Here is a 22,558-nt window from a genome sequence, read left to right on the forward strand (position 1 = left end):
CCCGCCCCGACCGTGGCCGCGCTGTAAGCGGCGACGCCGCCCGCAGATAGCGGAGGCGGCAGTGCCCGCAGCAGCCCGGCGAGATCTCGGTGCCGCCTCTGACGCAGGCGTACGATGAACATCGACAGCGGTAACGTTGCGCTGCTGACTTTCTCAAAAGCGTCGGCTAATTTCAATAAACGCCCGTTTTCTGACACAGGTGACCTGAGAAACATAATTATAATCGATGAAACAAATCAAGATTGTGCGAAACTCACGCAATTGAGGCGCGGTGCCATCACCGCCACCGCCGCTGCCGGGTTCGGTTGTTACTCCGTGCTGGAATGTTCAGCCTTAGTTTCTGACCGAGGCGGCTGTGGGATGACACATCCACGTTTGTTTGAAACGTGAACGTAAGGTCTGTCTGGACACCAGAAACGGTTTAAAGAAAGATACCCAGAGTTTAACTAAGAGTGTATTAAGAAAACCCATCGCAGGGGCTCGGGGGCCTGAGCGGGTCCCTCCGCGCTGAGGAGCGCAGCCGCACCCTCGCCGGGCAGAGGCTCCATCTTCCCACCCTGCCCCAACCCGGCAGCAGAACTTTCTAAGAAAAGCCTCTGCAGCAGATCCTGCTATGCCATATGGGTGAAAACCGGCCCCAGCTCAGGGGTTTCTCACCAGGCTGATCCTAGTGAGATCCTTCTGCATGGGCAAAGCGTTCTAACAGGGAGAATAAGGCAAAACATCTGTCTCTGAGCTTGCTGCCATCGACGGCTCCTTCCTCCCCCACCGGACCCTCCCTGGGCTGGACACACTCTCCCTGGTGAAGCTTCCGCCCCCTCTGAGCAGGGGCAGTGCTTCCAGGTCAGTTACGGGATAGAAATGAATCAAAGCGATTCACCTTCTGAAGGACTCTGAGCTCAGCCATGACCAGCCCAGGAAACTCCTGGAAAATTGAGAAGAGAGGTGTTGTTCATCCCACTGGGCACAAAGAGCCTCAGAATCTTTCCCCCATAGTGAATGAATGGCAGCTCTGGCGGTCTGAGCACAGCACCTCATATGCTCTTTATCCAGACCCACACCGTTCCTCCATGAACCTTCAGACATGTCAGCCCCACTGCAGAGCCGAGGCAGCAATGTCTGTGCCACCATCCAGCACTGCATGGCTTCGGAGGAGAAAAATGTCCTCTGCATTACTCAGCTGAGCTCGCCAAATTCCTAAACCGCCCCAAACACTCTCCTCATCTGAAAGAGCTTTCTCATGCTGGTCAGAGTGTGGGTTTCTGGCAACCCTTGTTACTGTGCCTCTCATCACCTGTCACCCTGCACATCCTTGGCCTCAGCCACCACCACAAACACATAAGGCGTACGTGAGGTCTGACAGCTCATTTTAACTGTGGCCTGCAGCCACTCATCTCCACAGGCACTATGAACGGCTCAGACAAACTGTGCCCCCAGGAGTGGCTCCAGCCTTAATTTATTCTGCTGCCTGGTCAGAAGTGGCACGGGGGGTGGATGATTCCTGCCTTTAACAGAAGATGTGCTGCCTAGGATGGCACACATGCCAGTGAAGGATAGAAATGCCTCCTGGCCTTTGGTTACTGGCCGATATCCAAGTAGCATGGTAGCAGAGGGCAATGACCCAGGGCAAAGTGAAGGCAAAGAGCACACAGCTGGGAACTGGGATTTGAACTGCTTTGTATTAAACTGTACTGGTAAACATTCTTTTAAGTGCTATATAAGGACACTGTGACCTTAGTTATCTTCATGAACCTTTTTGTTAATGAAAATGAGAGCAGAAGGATTCTCAATAAGATGTAGTTAACTGTTCTACAACATACTTGTGCTTATCAAGAGAAACATCTGCTGAAGGCTAACCTTGGCCAGAGCATCTCCTCTGGCAGTCTGAAGGAGGCCGGCAAGTCTTCAGAGAGGGTGACCTGGGACTCAGGACACCCCCTGGGGAGGAGGTGCTGTTAACCCTCTCTGAGCCGTAACTGACTGCAGGAGCTGCACAGCTGCAGGGCTGGGCACAGCCTCGGAGGACACAGTGGTGTTACCTTCACTGCCATTCCTCAAGGCTGCTTTAGCAGAGTCAGGGCAGAATGAGGCACAGAAAATGCCATAGAGTCATACGCACATAGTGAGATCTCTACCGTGAAAAAGAATAAATATTTAAGTAGAAATAGTTATATATTAATCCAAATGATTAAACTAGAAGGCCTACTAACAATCGGCCTGACCAGCTTTACAAATGACCTAAGCTTTCATTCTCCCTTCTACTGTTCTCATCATCATCATCCCTGGCCACGTGCTTCTCTTACTTGATGTATCTGAATTTTTTCTAGGACGGGGATTTATTTCCCACCTTTATGGTAAAGCACGTAACTCTTTTATTGTGCTCAGAATCAATTAGCAATGAAATCCTTTTATTACAATCTGATGACTATTTGCTCTCCTTTACTGGCAGCTCTGTACTGTGACCTGAACAGCAATTTAATCCTCATAGAAATTCTAAGCTTTTGAGGCTCAATATAACTATCAGGTTGGTGCTCATAACAGCCCTTTTAGCAGCTTGCAGTGCTCATCTGGCAAAGTGATGAAGTTCCTGTCTCTCACTACAGAGGAATTCCAGACAAAAACACTGCAGTCTGGGAAGTAACCCATGAAAAATGTCCTACCCAGTTTCTCACGTATCCCTCAAGAGAGGGAGCAAACTGGGTTCAAGTCAAGTGCACTGAAATATGCTTAGTTTTCCTTAGAGCCACAGCAACGTACTTATTTTTGAAGCTCCATCACTCAAAATAACCTGTACAATTAACAGGAAACTTTTCAAAACATTTCAGTCCTGGCACTGAGCATGAGAAAGCCCAGGCTGAGGAGGGGCCAGGAATGAGAGCCATTAACCTGGAAGCCCAAGAGGCACCGAAGTGCGCCAGACTGCCTCCACGTCCAGCCAGGGTCCAGATCATGTCCTGGGGGGAACTGGAGAAGCCAAGAGAAATGGTGGAATCCAAAGGACATCAGGAGCAATTGTCCATCATGTTAGGCTGGAAAAAAGCAGAGAAATCCTAGGTACTTGTGCTTTCCAGCTCCCTGAGCTGTCAGGCAGGCAACTGCCAGTTGGCACTGTTTCTGACTGGAGACTAAAAACCACAACCTGAATCTGGCAGTGTTCCTTTCCATTGCATTAAATAGTGATCTAAGTTGTCCTGATCTTCCATACACACGCCGCTATCTCCTTCTAGAGCTTCCACGGAAACAACTCCGTGTCATCATCTCTACTTGGTATCTCCACATTGCTGGCCCTTTCTGAGTCCTGGGGCAGGCAGATGGGGCTCCTTGAGTTTCAGATCAGGTCCCACAGAGAGCAAAGTGAGATCTGGAGGTGCAAACCTGGGGGCAGAGACTTCCTCTGAAGCTCTCCAAGTGCTGGTGTCTGAGGAGACAGCGCCATAGAGAGCGCACCTGACATTAGGGAGTATCTATTAAAAAAACATTCCAAAGGGCTGCTGGAAATAGAAGCATTTCTACCTGCTACTCCCTATGGGATCTGTTAATGGACCCGCAGTCTATAACCTTCTGCATCTGTTGGCAGCAGAAAGAAACTCTGCATTTAAGAAAAATGACCCCTTGTTTTTCTCGTAATTACCTCCTGAACCTGAACGTGAGGGTTGGCAACAGGGAGCTGCCACTGTGGGAACACAGCAGCCAGAAAGAGAGTGAGAAATGGGGGAACTGCTAAAGCCACCACATACAGAAGTGATACTATTTCATCTGAGAGCCTGCGTGTCTGCAGAGACGCTCAGCACATCGGCGCAGCTTTTTCAGATGCAGAGATGCATCATCACTCGTACAAATGCATTTCACACACTCAGACCTGTTTTTCAGACTAATTGGAACTTCCAGCAGTCACTGACTGCATCTTCTACTGCTGGCTGAGGACAAGGAGACCTCTCCCACAGGAGCTCAGAACCAGCACGAGCCTGACCATTTCTGTTTGAAGGTCAGAGCAAGATTAAAGGAATGTGCCATCTCCAGCAAATATGTATAATGGCTTGTGCGTGCAATTCCTCTACAAATGTGCCTGCTGCAATGCACTTTTCTCCACAGAAAGAAGATGAAAGATGTTGTACGTGACAGTCATAATCACGCTGCTTAATGGAACACTAAAGAACACTAATGTGTTATTTCTTCGCAGTGAAGCCCACACAGACAGAAGCAGCCATATCAGTAGCCTCCAGTCCTGGGTTTCATAGCTCCGTGCAGAGCTTTGTGCAGCCTCAGCCTCTCAGGAAGCACACTGCCATCCATCAGTGTGACACCAACCTTTAACGCTCCATAGCTTTGTTCTTACTGCTTCAAGCTCAGACTCCACCATCACAGCACCTCAGCCACACACAGCTCTCGTGCACCATTCCTTGCCCAGCAGCCCCGATCCCTTTCCTCCATGGATGGGAGGAGCTCACCCCTCAGCACCTCTGTGCAGGGACGAAGGCTGCAGGGAGCTACAACTGTCTGAAAACAGGTCAATCTCTTCTCCCAGGTAACTGGACGAGAGGTAACAACGTTACATTGAGCCAGGGGAAGTTCAGGATGGCTATTAGGAAGAATTTCTTCCCAGAAAGAGTGGTAATACACTGTCACAGGCTGTCCTGGGAGGTGGGGGAGTCACCGTCCCTGGAGGTGTTCAAGAAACATGTAGATGTGGCACTGAGGGACGTGCTTAGTGGCAAGGTGGGGATGGCTGACTAGAAAATTGTACAGGTCTTTTCCAACCTTAATGATTCTGTGAAAAGGCTGGTACCAGGAACACAAAGGAAACACAGCAGAAGGAAGGCAAAGCTCCAAGAGCACACTGGGGAGTGCAAACAGAGAAGGGGAGGGGACACCAGGTTGTCTTTGGGAAGCAGCTGTGGCTGAGGACAGGTGTCTTGTAGAGGTGTTTGGGCTCTGCTGAGCTGGAAGGATGGATTCACTTTGATGGGTTTCCAGCCCTCAGAGACTGATGCATCTCCACAAAGATGACCTAGGTCAGCATATTTCATCTGGTTTATCTTTTACTTTATACTCTCCCAGCATCACATCCACATCCATCTCCAAAGCCTGCTGTGCAGTTCTCCTGCACTGGGGCTTGTTCTGTCTGGAGACGGGCAGCTGCTCAGACCGTGGTGGTGGTGGTGTTGGTTCCACTTTCCCAGCTCCGATCCCCTTGATGCTACCTTCACTCCATCCCTGAATGAGGACTTTGAAGCTTAACTTTAAAATTCAATTCCCACATGCAGGTTTTCCAGCTGTCCCTCCTCTCTGCGTCACCCCTGAGGACATTCCTTCTTCTTCCAGTGTTTGGAGATAGACCAAACTTCGGCTTTGATTTGTTGCAGAAAAGAGAGATCTGATTTCACTGAATTCTGCTCTGAAGAGGGCTATTTCTTCTCACTCATGTTTCATCTCTCCCAGCTGGGGCAGAACACACTGCAGCTAACAATTTTCAGGGAATGACCTGAGACTAAGCGAGCCCTTCTGATGCTAGCAAGGGAAAACCTGCTTCTCCTTCTTAGAGGATATCAATAACAACGTTTATCAGAGAGGAGACATGGAAAAATATGAAGAAAAAAAATGAAAAATGGATATTTCCAGTGAGTGGGAAAGGAGATCTGTTCTGCTTCTCAGAAACTCCCAGCTGCTTTCTGAGGATCCTAGCTTTCAGAAAAGAGCCTTGTGACACTCTGCAGGACCAGTATTCCCACGGGAGCTATATGAAGGAGCAACAAAGCATTTCTTATATTGATAGCATGTGCTTAGGGTCTCCGTGACAGGCAAGCCAGAGGGAGCAGGAGCAAAAGGCTGAACTGCGAGGACAGTGATGACCGCAAAGAGGAGGAGGAGGAGCTCAGTCCCAAGGACTGCTCTCCTGCTCCTTGGCTCCTTGGCAGATGGCCCACCCTGGCATGGTGGCATTCCAGCACCCAGTTCCTCTGCAGGTTCCTGTGTCTGAGGCTGCTGGGTACTGCAAGGCTCCAGGCTGCTGGCAGTGCATAATTGCATCCAGCCAAGAATCCATGGCACGGATTTAGATTTAATGCCTTTTATTCCCCGTTTTCAGAAAATAAACGTATTTACTTACTGCATGTTTTCACTGCTGACAGAAAGAGGAGCCTGTTGATACACAAGCAACACTGCTTTAATATACTGACAGCATTAAAGCAGTACAACTCCCTCAGGATGGACACAGCTGCTGGATCTGAGGTGTTTACAGCACTGCAGTGCCAGGGGAATGAGCTATAACCACATAACAACCTCTGTACCACCCCCGACACTGCAACAGCATCAAATCACATTCTAGTTAGATAAGCAAACAAAAAGTCTATCAAAAAATCCACCCCCAATCAAAATAATAATTAGCAGCATGTAAACAAGACCTAAGCACAGTTTCAGCAGAGGCAATAAGGACCCTGGATTACTTCTGTGTCCCCTTTACATCATTTCCGCAGGGCAGCAAGGCCAGTGCACACATGGAGAGGGAGCTCCTATCCCTCTACTACACACTGTAATTGGGAATTGAGATCACAGCTCTCTGACACCATTTCCCAATGCCTTTGTATGCCGTTATCACCACAATTAACCAGCAAACATAGGAAGAAGGACAGAGAAGCATGCTGGAGCAGAAAAGCAGGATTCTGTATTAAATATCAACGTGGGTTGCTCCTGTAACTCTGAAGATGCATTCACATCCTTTTGCCAAAACCATTCGTCTCAGATCTGCCAGGAGTTTGGCTATGTTTCTCAGTGATAGGAGCCTTGCTAAAAAGTACACCTCTCCCCAGCTTCTCTCAAACAAATAATAGCACTCAATTTTCTGCCATCCCTGAAAACACAAAGCGTGAAACACAAACTGTCTAGAGAGAACTGAGCTCTCACCACTGACTGTAATGGTCAGAGAAATGACTCTGAACCAACGAGATCCAGGCTTCCACCCAGCACAGCACTCATACAGCCCTCTCCTCACCCTCATGGGTGGTTTGAGGCATCATTCCTGCGTGCCTTGCACACCACGCACCACACTGCTTTGGAAATCCCCTTTCGTTGCGTTCGCCAGGCTTCTCGCTTCCTCTTTCTTCAAGGTAAAAGCACAGTGCTGGAGGGACAGAAGTGTAAATGTCACCCTGGCTTTACTGGCATCTATTTCCCATCTTTATTCTGGCACAATTCCTTGCTCAGCAGTTATGTTTCATTTCCCAGTTAAAAAAGATACACATACATCCATACACCAACAAGAGGGATCTCTAAGAGAGTAAGGCTGTTGAGGTTACTTAGTCCATGTTCTCCCCCTAAATAAAGTTCTGAGGTTTAAAAAATGAGCATTTACTTAGCATCAGAAAATCCATCATGGCTGAAGGTCCAGTTTCTTCTCAGGGGAGTGGGATTTTTGGAAAGGCACTAAGCTGCACTTTTCAAAGAACTCATTTGGCTCAGAGATCTTTTTTTTTTTTCTTTTTTTCTTTTTTGGCAGCATCTGTCTGGAGGAGCAAAGCTTGGTGTTAAAACACAGGGCGAGGAGTGAAGGGGAAGAGTGCATGCCAAGGTCACATCTGCAGCAGCAGTGATGGCAGCTGCACAACAGCAACATTAAACCTCCCTCTGATGTAGGATACACATACAGAGGCTTCTTAAGAGCAAAAAAAAACCACATTAATTAGAGCAGTTCCCAGAGGAGAGCTGCGTGGCTGGTGTGGCAGAGGGTGAGTGAAGGGCACACAGTGTGGGTGGGAGCAAGGTAGGACATATTCTCAGCTTTATCACCACCAAATTTGGCAGTGCAGATTGTTTGCAACTGGGGAGCCGCCTGGGAGGAAGCAGTGCGACCTGTACCAAGAAGCAATGAGCATCAGAAGGACTGAAGGTGACTATTTCAAGTGAGTGAAATGATTATCTACTTTTGCTGTTGTTTTTAAAGCACAGTAGGAGGCGTCAGCTCTCCCACCTCTCTACTAGTACTCACTGCACCTCCTGGCTTCTCTGGCCAAAGCTGCTGCAGCACTCGTACACTGCTGGGGGCAAGGGCACCTTAAGGAACTCCCTGCAAGCTGGAAACCTCGAAAAAAGCAGAGCAGAACTGGAACGCAAGAAGATAATGGAGATAGAGCCCACTCACGCTGCAGAGAGCAAAACTGCTCGGGTATCTGCGAGGGTCTAATGCTCAGCACCATCTAGTGGTCGTCACCTTTGGCTGTCACGCACAGAGACACGAAGCGGGTCTCTTTGATTTATGACGCTTTTCCTCTCCATAACCAATTTGTCAAGAGTCATGCAGCCTAGCCTGACATTTTCCAGGGCTAGTAAGGATGGCTCAAGTTCTAATCTCATTGCTTGGGCTGACTTTCTTCCTTGTGAGAAGGAGATGTTTTTCCTAAAGGGAAAATATGTGTAAAATAGAGGCACTCTTTTAAGATATCAGCAGAGCGATTTGAGATATGCAGCTGAACGACATCCAGTATTGCTGCCATTTATCACAGGGGAGCCAGAGGGGGAAAAAGAGAGTGTAATGCTGTAAAACATATGGAAAACATTATCCAAATAGCACAAATACAACATAAAGCCACACACGCAAACAGAGCTCAGATTTGGGCTCCCCCGAGCCCTTGCTAAACAAGTTAGGATAATGAGTTTTTATTCACAATGCGTTTAAAGGAGGTCCCACTCTCGTTTTCTCAGTTTGCCATCAGCAGAGTCCCTCTGCATTTATTTACAGCTGAATGTCCTGGATGGAACCGGAGAACAGAGGAAAAGGGGAGAGCAACTGACAGATGTCCAGATTGTCTGACAGATGCAAAGTACGTTCAGCATTTCCCAAAGGGTGATCTATCAGAAAGAACCTGGTGCTAATCAGTATGAAACCGATACATGTCAGATCCCCACAGAGCACCCACAGTGCAGAACAGCTCCTTAGAGAAAAGCTTTCTGGGGAGGAAAGGACCTGGACACACAGCTCTTCCCTTAAGCCTACAGGTTCACCTCAGCCTTTCTCTCATACTTGCCCCACTGGTGCTGAGATGCATAAACGTCTTCTCCCTTTTGCTCCCTAATCACCACACAAAATTTCCATTGTTAAGTGAAGACAGAAGCCATATTTTATATCATTTATATCTGAAGCTGGAGTTTTCCTGTATCGGGAAATGGTTTCTTGTTACTAGTAGATGACATCATTATTTTTACAGTGAAAGCCTTAGCCCTATTTTATTTTTTTCAGTCTTCTTTTCTTCCCCCATCTTGGAAATGGAACTCATCCAATAGCTTGCAAAGACCAGTAACAACAGAAAGATGGTTTGGCTCTGTCTCCTGGCGACCAGCACTAGTGAGGTAGCATCACATTGGTGAAGTTAAACAGCACAGGGGCAGCTAAGTGGGCAGTGAGAGTGCAGCAACAACCTGGTGCAGAACTACCTTCCCACAGTCACCTGCAGCTTACACAGCTTACACCTGCCATTCACAGTGGAAGAGCAGCCTGCTTTGAATGCAGGGGATTATGTTTCATCCACCCCTTTTTGGCTTCTCCCCCACTGAAGTTAACCGTACTGTCTCTCTTATGTTACCCACTCTACCCATAAGAACATATAACACAACTGTCTTGCTGCTGGGCTGATAAAAAAGGGCAAGCTGTGTCCCTCTGGAAGACTCCTAGAGGAAGAGGGATAAGTCTTCTTTGCATTTCTCTCAAAATGCCTCCCCTTCCTCCAAAGCAATGTACCCGAGGATGAGGAAAAGCCCTTATATCACTTACATAACGTAACACAAATGTGAGAAAGTGCTTTAAATGGCCCTTTTTCCCCAAGAACCAAAGGATATTGGAGACTGGGGGAAGGATTTTGCAGGGAAGCCTGCAACAGACCATGGGAATGAGAAAGGTCATTAGGGACATGCTTGAGCTACTGAAGCATTGCCCCATGCAAAGATGCACCAACCTGCTCATCTGAAGTCACCTTTGAAGACTGCTGTTGTTTTCCTGCTTGGGAAGCAGTCCTCCTGGAGACCTGAAGAAAGGAGGAGATCCAGGAGCAGCAGTGGAACCCGACCTGCTGGTTCAGACCAGAGGTGCCACTCCATCAGCACACTGCATGCTGCTGAGATCAGTGGTGACTCTTTGTCCTCTGCTTGTGCAAAGTCGCTGTCCCCAGAGACATTTAGGCACAGGACCAGAGTATCAAGGTACCTTCTCAAGGGTTACCATATCTTTACAGGGGAGGAGGAAAAAAAATAAACAAAAAATAAAAAACAGTAAAATCTGTAAGGTAAAATAAAACCTGTTCTAGAGAGTGCGGCGTTCAGATCTTCTCCAGGGAGCCAGAGTAATAGAAATGCAACAGGAAAACCGCTTCCATCCCCAGCATTAATGAGTAATGAACGGAGGAAACACAAGGAGCCCACAGGGATATGCTGCCTTAGCCCTGTCAGTCACAGAGGGTGACAGCTGAGACCTTTAAAAGCTGTCACAGGAAATCGAGGCCCTCCAAACGCCAAGCCTGTCAGCAGCATAATTAACATGTCATGTGTGATCTGTTTGCAAGTGCAGCACTTACTGCAGCTCCAGCTCCAGGCTGTGGAAAACTCTGCTTGCCTGGCACTTCCTGCCCCGTGGAATTATGCCAAAGTCACTGCACAGTCAAGAAAAGGCAAACCGTAGTGTTTGGGAAGACAGGAATCAGTTTGCATCCCATACAGGAAAGCAAACCAACACACCAAAGGTACTGTTGTTCCTGCAGCTCCAGAGGAGCATCTCTCGAAACAGAACCCAGTGACATGCTCAGAAAAGTGCTGAGTAAGCTGTAGGTGCCAGAGCAGCAAGACAGACCTCACAGTTTCCCAGCAGCGTTACAAACATTTTAGTTATTTTGTTGTTATCCCTGGCAAAAATTCTGGAGTAAGCCCACTGAATTTTAAGAGCAAGAGGAAGAAGGCTGTAGCCTGATGGCCCTCTTCTTTATCACACCCTTCCCCACAGCACAACCCTCTGTCAGCTTGGCAAGGCACAGCCTAACCTCAAGCCTAGATGGTTTGCATCTAAAACTGCTCCAAGAAGTCTTGGAGTAAGGGCTTCTAGAAGGTTCTTTGACACAGTTCTGGCATCCCAGCTTGGCCACTTTTGACAGCCAATTTTACAACAGCAGCAGATCTCATACGGCAGAAGAACCTGCACAGCTTCAAATGCTGCTGAGCTGGAGTGGGCGACCAGGATCGGAGCACAACAACCTGACTCCACACAGAAGAACAGCCCTGAGATCCCACTTACGTTATATTTTCCTGAGGTAAATCTACTCCCAAATTTGAAATAACACCTTAACTCTTTGCTTTGCCAGAATAAAACCTGACTTTCTTCTGAGCCTTCCTCAGGTCTCGCACAGACTAGAAGAAATCTGACAGGTGCCCCAAGCACATTCATCTCACAAGGACAAAGTGCCTGAAAGGGAAAGGATGGAGGCAATGCCTGTGGAGAACTCATAAACCAAGTAGGATCCTCTCTACTAACCTGTAGGTAGCAAGTGAGAGGTTAAAAGGAAACATCCCTCCATTTCTGGCAGCATACCTCAGGCAAACTTCAGATGATAGATTCAGATATTAATGTAAGGAATGACAAAGATGGAGTAGGACAAGCTGGAATAAGAGAAAAAGCAAGCGTGCAAAAAAGGAAAAAAAAGAGCTTGACTAGTGGTAAGTCTGGCAAAAGAGCAGATTTATACTGAATGTAACAATTAGCAATGAAGATGCATACAGAAATTTAATCTGTAGACTGCCTTTGTCTTCCTCTGACCATTGTACATGCCACAGTTCAATCAGCTCTACAAGGAGGAAACAGATGTTTCTCCCTGCTAGTCTGTAAACCAACAAAGCCCAGCAAGTGCCCATGGTAACCGTATGCAAAAATCTACGGAATAGTAAAAAGCAAACATTCTATTAAAAGGCAGAAAATGTTAAATCACAATCATCTATAAAAATAATGTATTTCTACACAGTAAATATACCATTTCTCTCTTCTTTCAGGTTGACTTAAAATCACGCAAGTTAAGAATATCTTATAAACAGCAACAAGGAACCTTAATTTATATTTTATGGGAAAGCTTTCCTTGCAAACTCCTATTATTGAAGTGATTTGAAAGAAAAAAGTCTTTTGAGATACCAGGTTAGTCAAAATCCAGGGACCTTTAGTCCAATTACTGTCTTAAAATGTTTTTTTTTCCTCAGTAAACAGAAATGACAGCAGCCCTGTGGTCAGCCCTTAGGTTCCTGTAAGGAAAGACAGCTTTATCAGCAGTTCATGCATCAGAACAAAGGGAGAAAAATGAAACAGCAAAGAAGTGAGATGGATACTTGGTATTCCAGACTGTTGAAAGGGGTTTTCTGAGCCACACAATGAGCTCTCGCTGCCTGAAGTCAGCAGAGATAGGAAATAACAGTATCTGAACATACGCTCAAAATGTTTTGAAGAAATAAAGTTATACCCAGGCTGCTGCTGTAGACAGGAGGGTCTCACTGAGATTACCATCAGCTATGTGAATGAGCACAGGGATATACACATTTGGATAGATCACTTTTTGTTAAGATCTGCCAAGGAAAGGCATAACGTTTCCCTTATAATGAGAATGGTCTAATTTGCAGTTCTGCAATAAGAATTATTTATCATGAATCTTTGATTCCTTTCACTCAGGCTGCTACAGCAGCTCCTCCAGGATGGCACAAACGCACCATTTCTCCATGGCTCCTCTTTATCTCAAGCAGGTTCTGCTACAGGGGTGGTTTTCACCCCTGGCCTATGAAATTTCTTGAATTGTCTGATAGTGGAGAAGTGGAGACTTTCCCCCATAAACACAGCAAGTCCAGGATTCTGTCCAAAAGTTATTAAGAAATACACAGCATAGCGTGAAGTATAGCAAGGGTTATACTGAAACTTCTTTACAGAGGCTTATAGAGGTTGAGAACAGTCTCATTCAGGAGTACAATTCATCTCATGCAATCAAAATCATCAAAACTGACTTCAAAGAAAAGAGTATTTATTTTTATAAAGTTGTATTTTAACTATGGTCTAACCTCAGGCAAAAATCACAAATATTTAAGAAAGTCAAGACAGGAGCACATTTTTAATAACAACAATAGTAATTAGAACACACTACCTTAAGTTTTCAAAGAATTTTACAAAAACCTTGATTAATCAATCCTCACAACACCTTGTGAGATAGGTAAGTACTATTAGTCTCATTTTAGAGACAGGGAAACAGGCATGGAGAGTACGATCTGATCATCACCACAAATCAAATCCAAGAAGAAAACACTTGATTTTCTAGTTTCCTGCCACACATAATCTGACTTCTTAAAAAACAAAGAAAGCTGGTCTTTAAATAAAGTTTATTTCTTATTCCTTTTAAGACACCTGGTTGAGTTTCACTCTAATGTGAAACGGTACCTGCCAAGAGCTACTCACAGTAAGCAAGTGGAATTGGGGAAAAAACACTTTTTACAGACTCCGTGCTGCTGGAAGCTGTTTTTTTTTTTAAAAAAAAAAAAAGACTCAACATAGATGCTTCCACGCTGCCAGAATCAAACAGTATCACTTCTCCTCAGGCAACAGGAAACTCACTGAGGCCTATTGCAGTGCTGCAAAAACTTTGCAGAATCTGAAACAAACAAAGCAAAACAAAACAGTAAGGTTTCTTCACTACTTCCAAACAAGGAATCTCTCTCTAGTGGGGCATCTTCTCCAGGAAGAACTCATTTGAGTACAACTACACTGAAAGCAAAGAAAGATTTATTATCAGGAGATGCTGGTGGTGCAGCCAAGGTGCACATCTATCTCTCGAAAACCTGGAAATGTTCACATATTGTGCTCTATGTTAAAAGAGAGGGTCTGGAGGCACCAGACATCCCAGGGATAGAAAATAACTCCCAATAATCAATTAGAGCAGAAAAATTCCCTTAGCATATAATTCCTGCACTGAACTATCCAGTGACAGTCTAGGATTAAAAATTCCAAACCACCTGATAAAATTCAAGTCAGCAGCTTAACTCTTTGTAAAATGTCAACTCACTGCTGCCTGTTCACAAAGCCAGGCTCTGATGTTAGTGGAGAAACAGAAATGAAAATAGTCTTTCCACTTTCAGTTACATACGTCCATTAGACACTATTATAAGTCCAGGAAATTAGTTTCATGACAGCTCGACCTGAAGATCCTCCCCATACTTTCGGATCAGCTTTGTGTGGTTGTGGTCCACTGACCACTGCTCTGGGAGATGTTTGGGCTGCATGCTGTCCAAGAAATGCTGCCGCCAGCGTCTCTCCAACTGCATAAGGGAGCGCAGGCCTCCTTTAGCACAACACTGTACCACCTTCAGTCCATGTGGCATGTAGCTCTCATTGCAGATCCTGCCAGGACAAAAGCAGAGTTTATTTTCACACAAGTCCTCTGTCAGACTCCATCTGACTCATCTAAAAGGAACAGCAAGATGCTTAAGATGCCTTCGGCTGCCTGGTTTAATTACAGCCACATGGTAAGTTAACCAGGAGGGGACCCAGGAGGGAGAATTAAACTTTGCTTCAGTGCCAGACTGCTTTCTGGAACACAGCTACAGTGGGAAGCCAGGTTCTTTGAAATGAGAAAGTGTTATTCTTTTATAGCAATACTAAATAAAGCTCTCAAGGCCCATTATATGCTCCCCAGGAGACAGACTGCAAATTTCCAAGGCAAGAACAATATGCTGCTCCAGAGCCTCGATCCTGCCCGTTGGACTCCCTGCCTGGATATGTACTGAGATGTAACACTGGCACATTACAAACAACAGTGAGCTTAACAAGGAGAAAATATCTTCATGCAGTGAGAGACCAGATACTAGTTAAAAGATATTTGGGGAGGCTGAGAGAAAGAAGAGTAGAGGAGGCAAAGACAAATCATACCAGCAGTCTCCCACTTTGACATGTCCTTTAAAAGGAGCAGAAAATAGTAGAAGGGATGAGGGGTGAGTAAGAATAGATGGAGATTTCTGGAAAAAAAATGGAAAGAGGGGGAAAAAAATAAAATACACAAGGTCTACAGTCCACATACCACCAGGGTGCGGGCAAAGGCAGTAAAATAAAAACAGAGGAAGAAATCCAGGGTTTATCTGTCTGCTTAGAGACTCATGATACAGCACAGACCGTTATCTTCTCTCTCTCCTTGATTTCCAGTTAAGTTTATCAGAGTACTATAAATCCAGACTCTGCAGGTTTACACAAGCGATAAAGTTGTGTTTTCAGAGGCTTATTTTTCCTGTGCAGAATTCCTAGTCTCAAATTCAGAACTTCCTTAACTTGACATTATTTTATGAAAGATACTTCATATGCCAAGGAGACCAGCAATGGGTCTCATCTTTTCTTCGTTTAAAGGCGTAGCAGGAAAACATCAGCATGTACGAACCTCAGCTCTGCAAATGCTGCTGGATTTTGATTTGTTTTGTTTCATTCATATTTACCCAAGGCTCCTTGTGTAGACTTTCTTTCCCTGAATTCACACGCTAACATAAATGACTAAAATGTTATATCTACAGTTGGATTCATCATACCTGGTTTCTAGACCAGCTGCTTCCTGGAGCATCTCTGGGGTCACAGCTTCTACGTTAAAGAAGTCCTTGATGCCTTGCAGGAGTTCTGCCTTTCGAGGGTCTGGCAGGCTGTCTGCATTCAGCAGAGCTCGGGCCCCGGAGCGCACCTGCCTGCGCAGAGGGTCCTCCAGCAGACGTACTCCTTCCTCAGAGCCAATAGGAGCACCAAACTCCTCAGCCAGCTGCTGCTTGAGATGGTTGTCGTAGTAATTGGAGATGGCATGGCAGGAGGTGCAGAGTAGGAGCACGTCATGGGAGTTATGGTCCTTCATCTGAATGGGGAAGTGCCTTCGATACTCATGAGGAACAATGTTCTTTCTGGAGAAGAAACAGAGGGTTCACTAAATTTGCCTGGAACTGCTACTCCCCAGTTCCTTCTCTGGCCCACAAAAGCACAACTAACAATACTGTGGTTGTACTAAAGTACAACTAATACTCTAGGTCCAGGAAAACAAAGAACACAAGGGTCAAGACTCACAAAGCACTAAGAGGATCTGCAACTCCTTACTTGTATTTCTCTCCACAAGCTTTCTGTATATCTCCATTTTAACTTGTTGTGACCCCACAGACTTCAGGTCACATAAGCCTTTCAAAAATTTAAGGACCAAGTACTAGAAGAAATAGTATATTTATTTTGTTCCCACACCATGGGAACAGCATGTGTTTGCATACTGCTGCTCCCTGTAATTAGAATAGAAGACATACATGTTCTCTCCATGAGCCAGCTCCTTCCTCAGTAAGAAGGGTGAAGACTGGCCTGTTCAGCACCAAACTTACCCAGATGTAATTGAGGTGGAGCATCTGAACAGCAGTGGACCATCCAAGATGTGAACAAGCACAGTGTTTCAGGCAACTACTTCTGGATGCCAAACTAAATGCAGACTTCACTCCTGTTTTATGTGTTTTTCTCTTATCCCACTAAACAACTCACCGAATATAGGACTCCCGTTTGCCACATACAACACACAGGTTTTCTTTAACCATCAGATAATAATCAACTTCAGACTCGGGACGTCCTGAAGGCTCAAACCGCAGCTTCACAACAAATGGGTCTGTGCTAACTAGGTCTGAAAGAGTAAAGGCAAAGAGAATATTCAAGACAAATTTGTATTTAAATCTATGATAACGATGCTAGAACAAAAGAGACATTCAGAACAGCATTTTCAATAAAAAGGTACGAAAAATTCTGTGAATGAAATACAGTACAAAAGTGCAGTATTTCAAACACCAGCTGGAAAAATGGTACTCTCACCTCCAATCCCCTTGTCCAGATACCACTGAGCTTTCTTGCGATCACAGGTGCACAAGGGCTGTCCATCTGGCGCATGGAGGAAGCAGTTGTCATACAGTGGAGATTTTCTGTAAACAAGGACAGCATTGCAGAAACTATGATAGCATAACAGATTTACCTATAGTGATGTGCTCCATACTGCAGCCACCTGCAAATCAAGCACCAGCTACCCAAGACCATACTTTTAAGTTTCAATAAGATAATTTGTTTAAAACTTAGTGTGAAGAGTAATTACTTCATTCTTCCAAGAGCAATGTTTAAAAAAAAAAACAAAAAAAAACAACAAAAAAAAAACCCACTCTTGGAGCACAGGGAATTCACACAGTATTTGTTCAGTCCACTGTATATTCACTAAGTGGAGATCAACTTAAAAAAAAAAAAAAAGAAAGAAAGAAAGAAAGAAAAAGAAAAAGCAGCAATAATGATACAGGAGGAATCTTTCCACCACACAGCAACACTTCAGCTCTAATAACATCATAAGTGAGAGTATATTCAAACTAAACATGCTTACAGAAGGGAAGAGAAGAAAATGACTTGAAATCACATCCAATCTTACTACAGAACAACAGAACAGTGTGCTGAAGATAATATAAAAAACAATGAGTCTACAGATATCTCATGAAATCAATCATGATTAAAAACAAATAAATAAACAAGCAAACACAGTGAGCTCTCATTCTAGCTTGGAATGCAACTTTGTTTAAATTTTAATCTTCCCATGAGGTGCAATCTCTGTGCTTTCTATGACACAGGTTCCAAGTTAAAAAAAAAAATCTGAAGGGACTTACTGTGTACAACACAATATTGTTAATGACTGATAATGAAATCAGTATTATACATTACATTACAATGTCTCCGTTGCCAATCCAGTAAACTTGAAAAGGAGAAAACAAATACTGAAACGAATGTTTTTTCTTCCTAAATACAGGTAGTCACAGAAAATTTCACAGAAAATCACATCCACGTGATTCATTTTATTAGAGTGCAACTTAACAAAACCAAACATGCTGGTTCTCCATGTTTCCTACTGCACTAAGAGACCTCAAAGAGACCTCTCCTACTTGTTTTATTTAAAAGAACTGAACTTGCAATAGCAAAAGACCATAGGAATTTAGGATTTGCCCTACAAAACAGCCTGCTGGTTGGGGATCCTAAATACAGCAACAGCTACCTCTGCAAGGACCATCCCCTCCTCTCTCCATGGCCCACACAGAAATGCAACACTGTCACTGTTACAGATGGTTCTTCCCGTACTGCCTGGCACCTCACATCATCTTTCAGGTCTGCTCAGTCTCTTGACACCTCTGAACTGGAGCAGTTCATGAGGCAGACCCTGTTCACAAGATCTGCTCTACCCAGTTTTACACCTTTTCCCTGGAGGAGACAGGGCACAGTTGTTGGGCAGGAAACGTCACCTGAGCAGCCAACTCCCTCCTTCTGAGACTTTGTTCCTGAGCTAATGTCTCAATATTATAAGGAAAGGTAAAAACCAAAGATATCCTCTGGATCTTTTCAAGACCTAATGCAGATCTGAGTGCTCCTGCCAACTTTCAATAGAGAAAAGTTGGGAAAACAGAAATAGGAACTGGTTCTCATGACTGCTGAGACTTGTGTTTCCCTCCCTTGCTTGGATTATCCACTTTATTTAACAATAGAGCAGGAAGTATCAATCAGTTTTCAGCTGTGGTTCAAGGAGTAAAATTTACTTAGATACTTACCTTGCAGAATATCCCACACCCAGAGGCTTTCGCTTCTGCCTCCGAGGATCTCTCACTTGCTGACTGCCAGAGGAATGGACATTCACCAAAGATTTCCGATTCTTTCCCTTCTGAGGAGAACGTGCCTCTCCACTCTTGTCCTCTCCTGTGCTGCCACTTTTTCTTCCTTTAAATGGGATATCCACCAAGCCTTGGCATTTACTCAATACTTTTTCCCAAACAGAAACAAAGTTTTCACCTTTAGATGTAGCAGGGAGACAGGCAAATCCCAACAAATGGAGGAACAGAGCCACTGAGACCTGGGCATCTCTAGCAGCATAGAGAACCTGCAGAAAAGCATAGACATTGACATTCTGGCAAATGGCAAACACTTCCAAGTACCATGAGTCTTTAACACTAGATCCAGCAAAGCTGGATTTATTTCCCTCAGAACTCACACAAAACTCTGGCAGTTAAGTGACACTTTCATACCAGCGCATATGCCACATTTTAGGGTCAGTCAGACCTGAAATGCTCACAGGTGCCCCTACACGCTACTTACTAACATTCAGCGTGATTATTTGTCCTGTCACTCCCTCTACTGGTCACTGATATTGTAGACATCCGCAGCATGACTGAAGAATGTGAGCAATTAGGGAAACCGCAATAGCATAAAGTTGGTGAACACAGCTTTGGTTTTCAGCATTTCTCTGATATTGCACTGACTGCTATGTATGGGAGGGGGAAAAAAGTGAAGATTTGGGTGCACAAATACTTCCAGCGATCTTGCCTTAAAAATCTTCAAGAATTAAAAGAAAGCAAGAGTCGAAAATCCACTGAGAATTACAGAAAATCACCTTCACAGAAAAGGAGGGAAACTCAGGCACAGAGTCCGTAACTGACTTCACATCACAGATACGCAGAAGCGACTGAGGCAGAACTCAAAGAAGGCACAGATCTCCATATTACAATGCCTCTCCTCTCATAAAAAGGTTCCTTTTTCTCCCAAAACACTAAGTTAAAGTGGAAGACACACCTGATCTTGTGTCAGTTCTTCTGCCTCCCAGTTGCTGCAACGCATATGAGGAGACTTGTCAAGCGGGCAGTTCAGGACTTTTTCAGCTAAAGACTTAAGGCTAAGGCAGTTGTGAAGTAGATCCTTCCTTTAGTTTTAACAAAGAAAGTGAAACAAACATATTAAAAACAAAACTAAACACTCATGCAAATTCGGATGGCCTCATGCAGCCTGATTCTGCCAGAACCGAGTACACTTGATGCATGACTCCCACTCAAGCAGTATATAGCTAGCTGCCTGTCAGCTTTACAAGCCCTCCCCCTCCACTAAAATGTCCACCTTAGACTTGGCAATTATCTACTGTCTGCAAAACAGACAAGGCTGGGAGCTGATAACATTTAAGGCTTAAGTATCCTGCTCTGAACTACCTGCTTACCAAATAGAGAGATCTGGTATTGAGTGATGGACTGTCTGCCCCAGGGATTCATAGGCTGGTAGCCCAACAGCCAGGCCTGGAGACATTTTTTGAGGAGTACAAGAGCCAGGAATGGCTCGAGAGGAGTCCTGGCCTCTAGGGACAAGAAGTCCATCCTCCACAATACAAAGGCACCACCAGGTGAGCAAGAGCGTGCCCCATACCACTAATATCACACATATACCAAACATTCAAAGAACATTCGAAGTAAAACATTTTATTTTAGGAGCGATGAGGAATGACATCACAACTGTAACCTATAAATGGAAGTAGTGTCATTATAAAAGAATATTAAAACTAGTTTTAGTCACTTTTCAAGAAATCCTGTCATTCAGCAATTCCACTTATGTGCAACTAGCATATTTACCCCATACCGGTAGGCTGCGTACTCAGCATCTGCATACACAGTGATCACTCTGCCTGCATTATATCATGGTACTTGGCCTTTATACAGGCTGAAGCATGATACTCAGAAAAGCCTTTATGGGTATTACAGGAGAAGACTGACATGATTAACATTCATGAAGGTTTCCTTTTCTTTCAGACCACAGAATACAGGCATGACATGTTCTTGGGATGCTGCTGTCAATGCTTATGCTCTCCAAGAGAGTGCACCACCTCGAGAACTCCAGACCTACCTGCCTGGTATCATCCAGCACATAGAAACTATCTTTTAAATATTTAAACAATACAAACGATGCCCTCAAAACATCTGCCTTTGTCTTCAGACACTCACCGCTGCCTCATGGCTAAATACCGGAGGTCCACACTCCCTTTGACTGGAAGACTATAATCCTGAAGTAACTTGCAAGCATCTTCCCAGCATCCTACTCCTACTTTCAACACAGCATCATCTGCCATGATGTCCAGGAGGGTCTTTGGGACAGGCTGTCCGCTGGCAACAAGCCTGGGCAACCGAACAAGAATGCAAAGGCCACTGGAAGAAGCCATCTGTAGGAGGGATACGGGATTTGCTTTTCCCTCTACGGATACCTGAAAGAAAGACAAAAATCACAGGCTGAGTTTCAGCATTACTGGCAATACTGCAGCTGGAACAAATTACAGAAGAGGCCACCAAAGACGGGAAATACTTGTCAGAATATGCAGTCAAGAGTTGTTACACGTGTCTAATCTTTTTTTCCCCTGAACATTAAGTGATCTGTCCCAGAGCTTATTATTACTGTTCCGCAGCAGCTACTTCTTGCCACACTCCTACAAGAGAAATTTCCCTCCTCTAACCCTTACCCCCCATAGGGGGGGAGCTGGCAGACACATTCCTTAATCCTCGTCAGCACAGAGCCACCCACCACGTAAGTGCTTATGGCAAACACATTGTTTAACTGCGGTTATACTAAGGAATGTGGTGTGAATAAATTTCCAGCCAGAAACAATGGCAAAGTCGAGCTTCATAAATGACTCCAAATCTGCGTTGAGAGTTGACATAAGCAAAAGCGCAGGCGGAATCAGAGCCCTGCTCCCTGGGACAGCCAGTGAGCTCTAGCTACTATCAGTAGATAAGAACATCTCCAATTCTGGTTTATTATCTTTGAGAAATACTTTCCCCAGTACGTAGCTGGACTTAAGATAGAGTAAATCCAAACCACTTTTACAAAATCACGTTTTGTAAATATCATGTAAAAACATGATACAAAACACAAATCGCTTTTGAGCCATTCAACGATCACCACACGTTTAGAACCAGATTTATCACAACAACCCAGCAAACAAATACAACTAGCGAATTAACTCCCACCATCGGCGGACTTAAACGTGAGAACAATCACCGTTAGCGGGTACTTCGCTGGTGCCGCCAGGGATAATAAGTTTCAACGGTTGGCCAAGTTGTATCCATTCGGGCACGGACTCACCTCTCCCCAGAGGACTTCCTACGGCAATTCGCAACTGAAAGGAGAGGCGCTCCGATCACTCACCCACTCGCAGTCCATTCCAAGCACCGGCCACTTCTCCAGCTCCTTCTTCAGCAAAGGCTCCACCCGGTCCCACTCCTGCCGCTCCGACACGATCACTATATCTGCGCCGAGGCTCCTCTCCACACAGGAAAGGGTGGGGGACGCGAAGAGCGGCAGCGCTTCCCTACCCCCCGCTTCGCTCTCTTTCCCCTCCGGCCGCTCCCCCGCCGCCTCCTCCCGCAGGCTCCCGCAGCGCGCTCTGCTCCTCCGGCGCTGGGCGGCCTTCCACAGAACCAGCCCCCCGCGGCGATACCCAGCAAGGCCGCCAGAGCCACGGGCACGGCCGCCTGCCTGGGCATTTTGTAACCCTGCGCTTCACCCTCTCGGAGCGGTGCGGTCGGGTTTTATCATGGCCTGCAAAGAGAAGGGAGAGGCGGGCGTTAGAGACGACGTAGCGACACGCATTCCGAGCTCCGAGACACCCACGTCCGTAGCTGGACGAAGCGAGCTCCGGGCACGGGAAGCATCCCGCCGGCGGCGAAGCCCTGCGGCCGCCGCTCAGCTCAGCGC

General features: G+C 45.5%; 1 protein-coding gene and 1 long non-coding RNA gene across 2 annotated transcripts in view; one reads left to right on the forward strand and one right to left on the reverse strand.

The window, feature by feature from the left end:
* Positions 1-13,005: 13,005 nt before the first annotated feature.
* EXD2 (exonuclease 3'-5' domain containing 2) lies at positions 13,006-22,549 on the reverse strand. The gene is given in 9 exon segments (XM_010711533.3): positions 13,006-14,389; positions 15,562-15,918; positions 16,532-16,667; positions 16,853-16,959; positions 18,610-18,935; positions 19,625-19,751; positions 20,815-21,071; positions 22,010-22,293; positions 22,296-22,549. Coding segments are annotated over 9 exon segments (1,863 nt in total). The 5' UTR covers positions 22,348-22,549; the 3' UTR covers positions 13,006-14,172.
* LOC104911138 overlaps positions 22,043-22,558 on the forward strand; it is a 2,299-nt gene continuing 1,783 nt past the window's right edge. Inside the window, exon 1 of the long non-coding RNA XR_793659.3 lies at positions 22,043-22,142. This is a non-coding gene — a long non-coding RNA (uncharacterized LOC104911138). The remainder of the gene's footprint in view (positions 22,143-22,558) is intronic.

This window comes from Meleagris gallopavo, chromosome 5 (genome assembly GCF_000146605.3).
Source record: "Meleagris gallopavo isolate NT-WF06-2002-E0010 breed Aviagen turkey brand Nicholas breeding stock chromosome 5, Turkey_5.1, whole genome shotgun sequence".
NCBI lineage: Eukaryota > Metazoa > Chordata > Aves > Galliformes > Phasianidae > Meleagris > Meleagris gallopavo.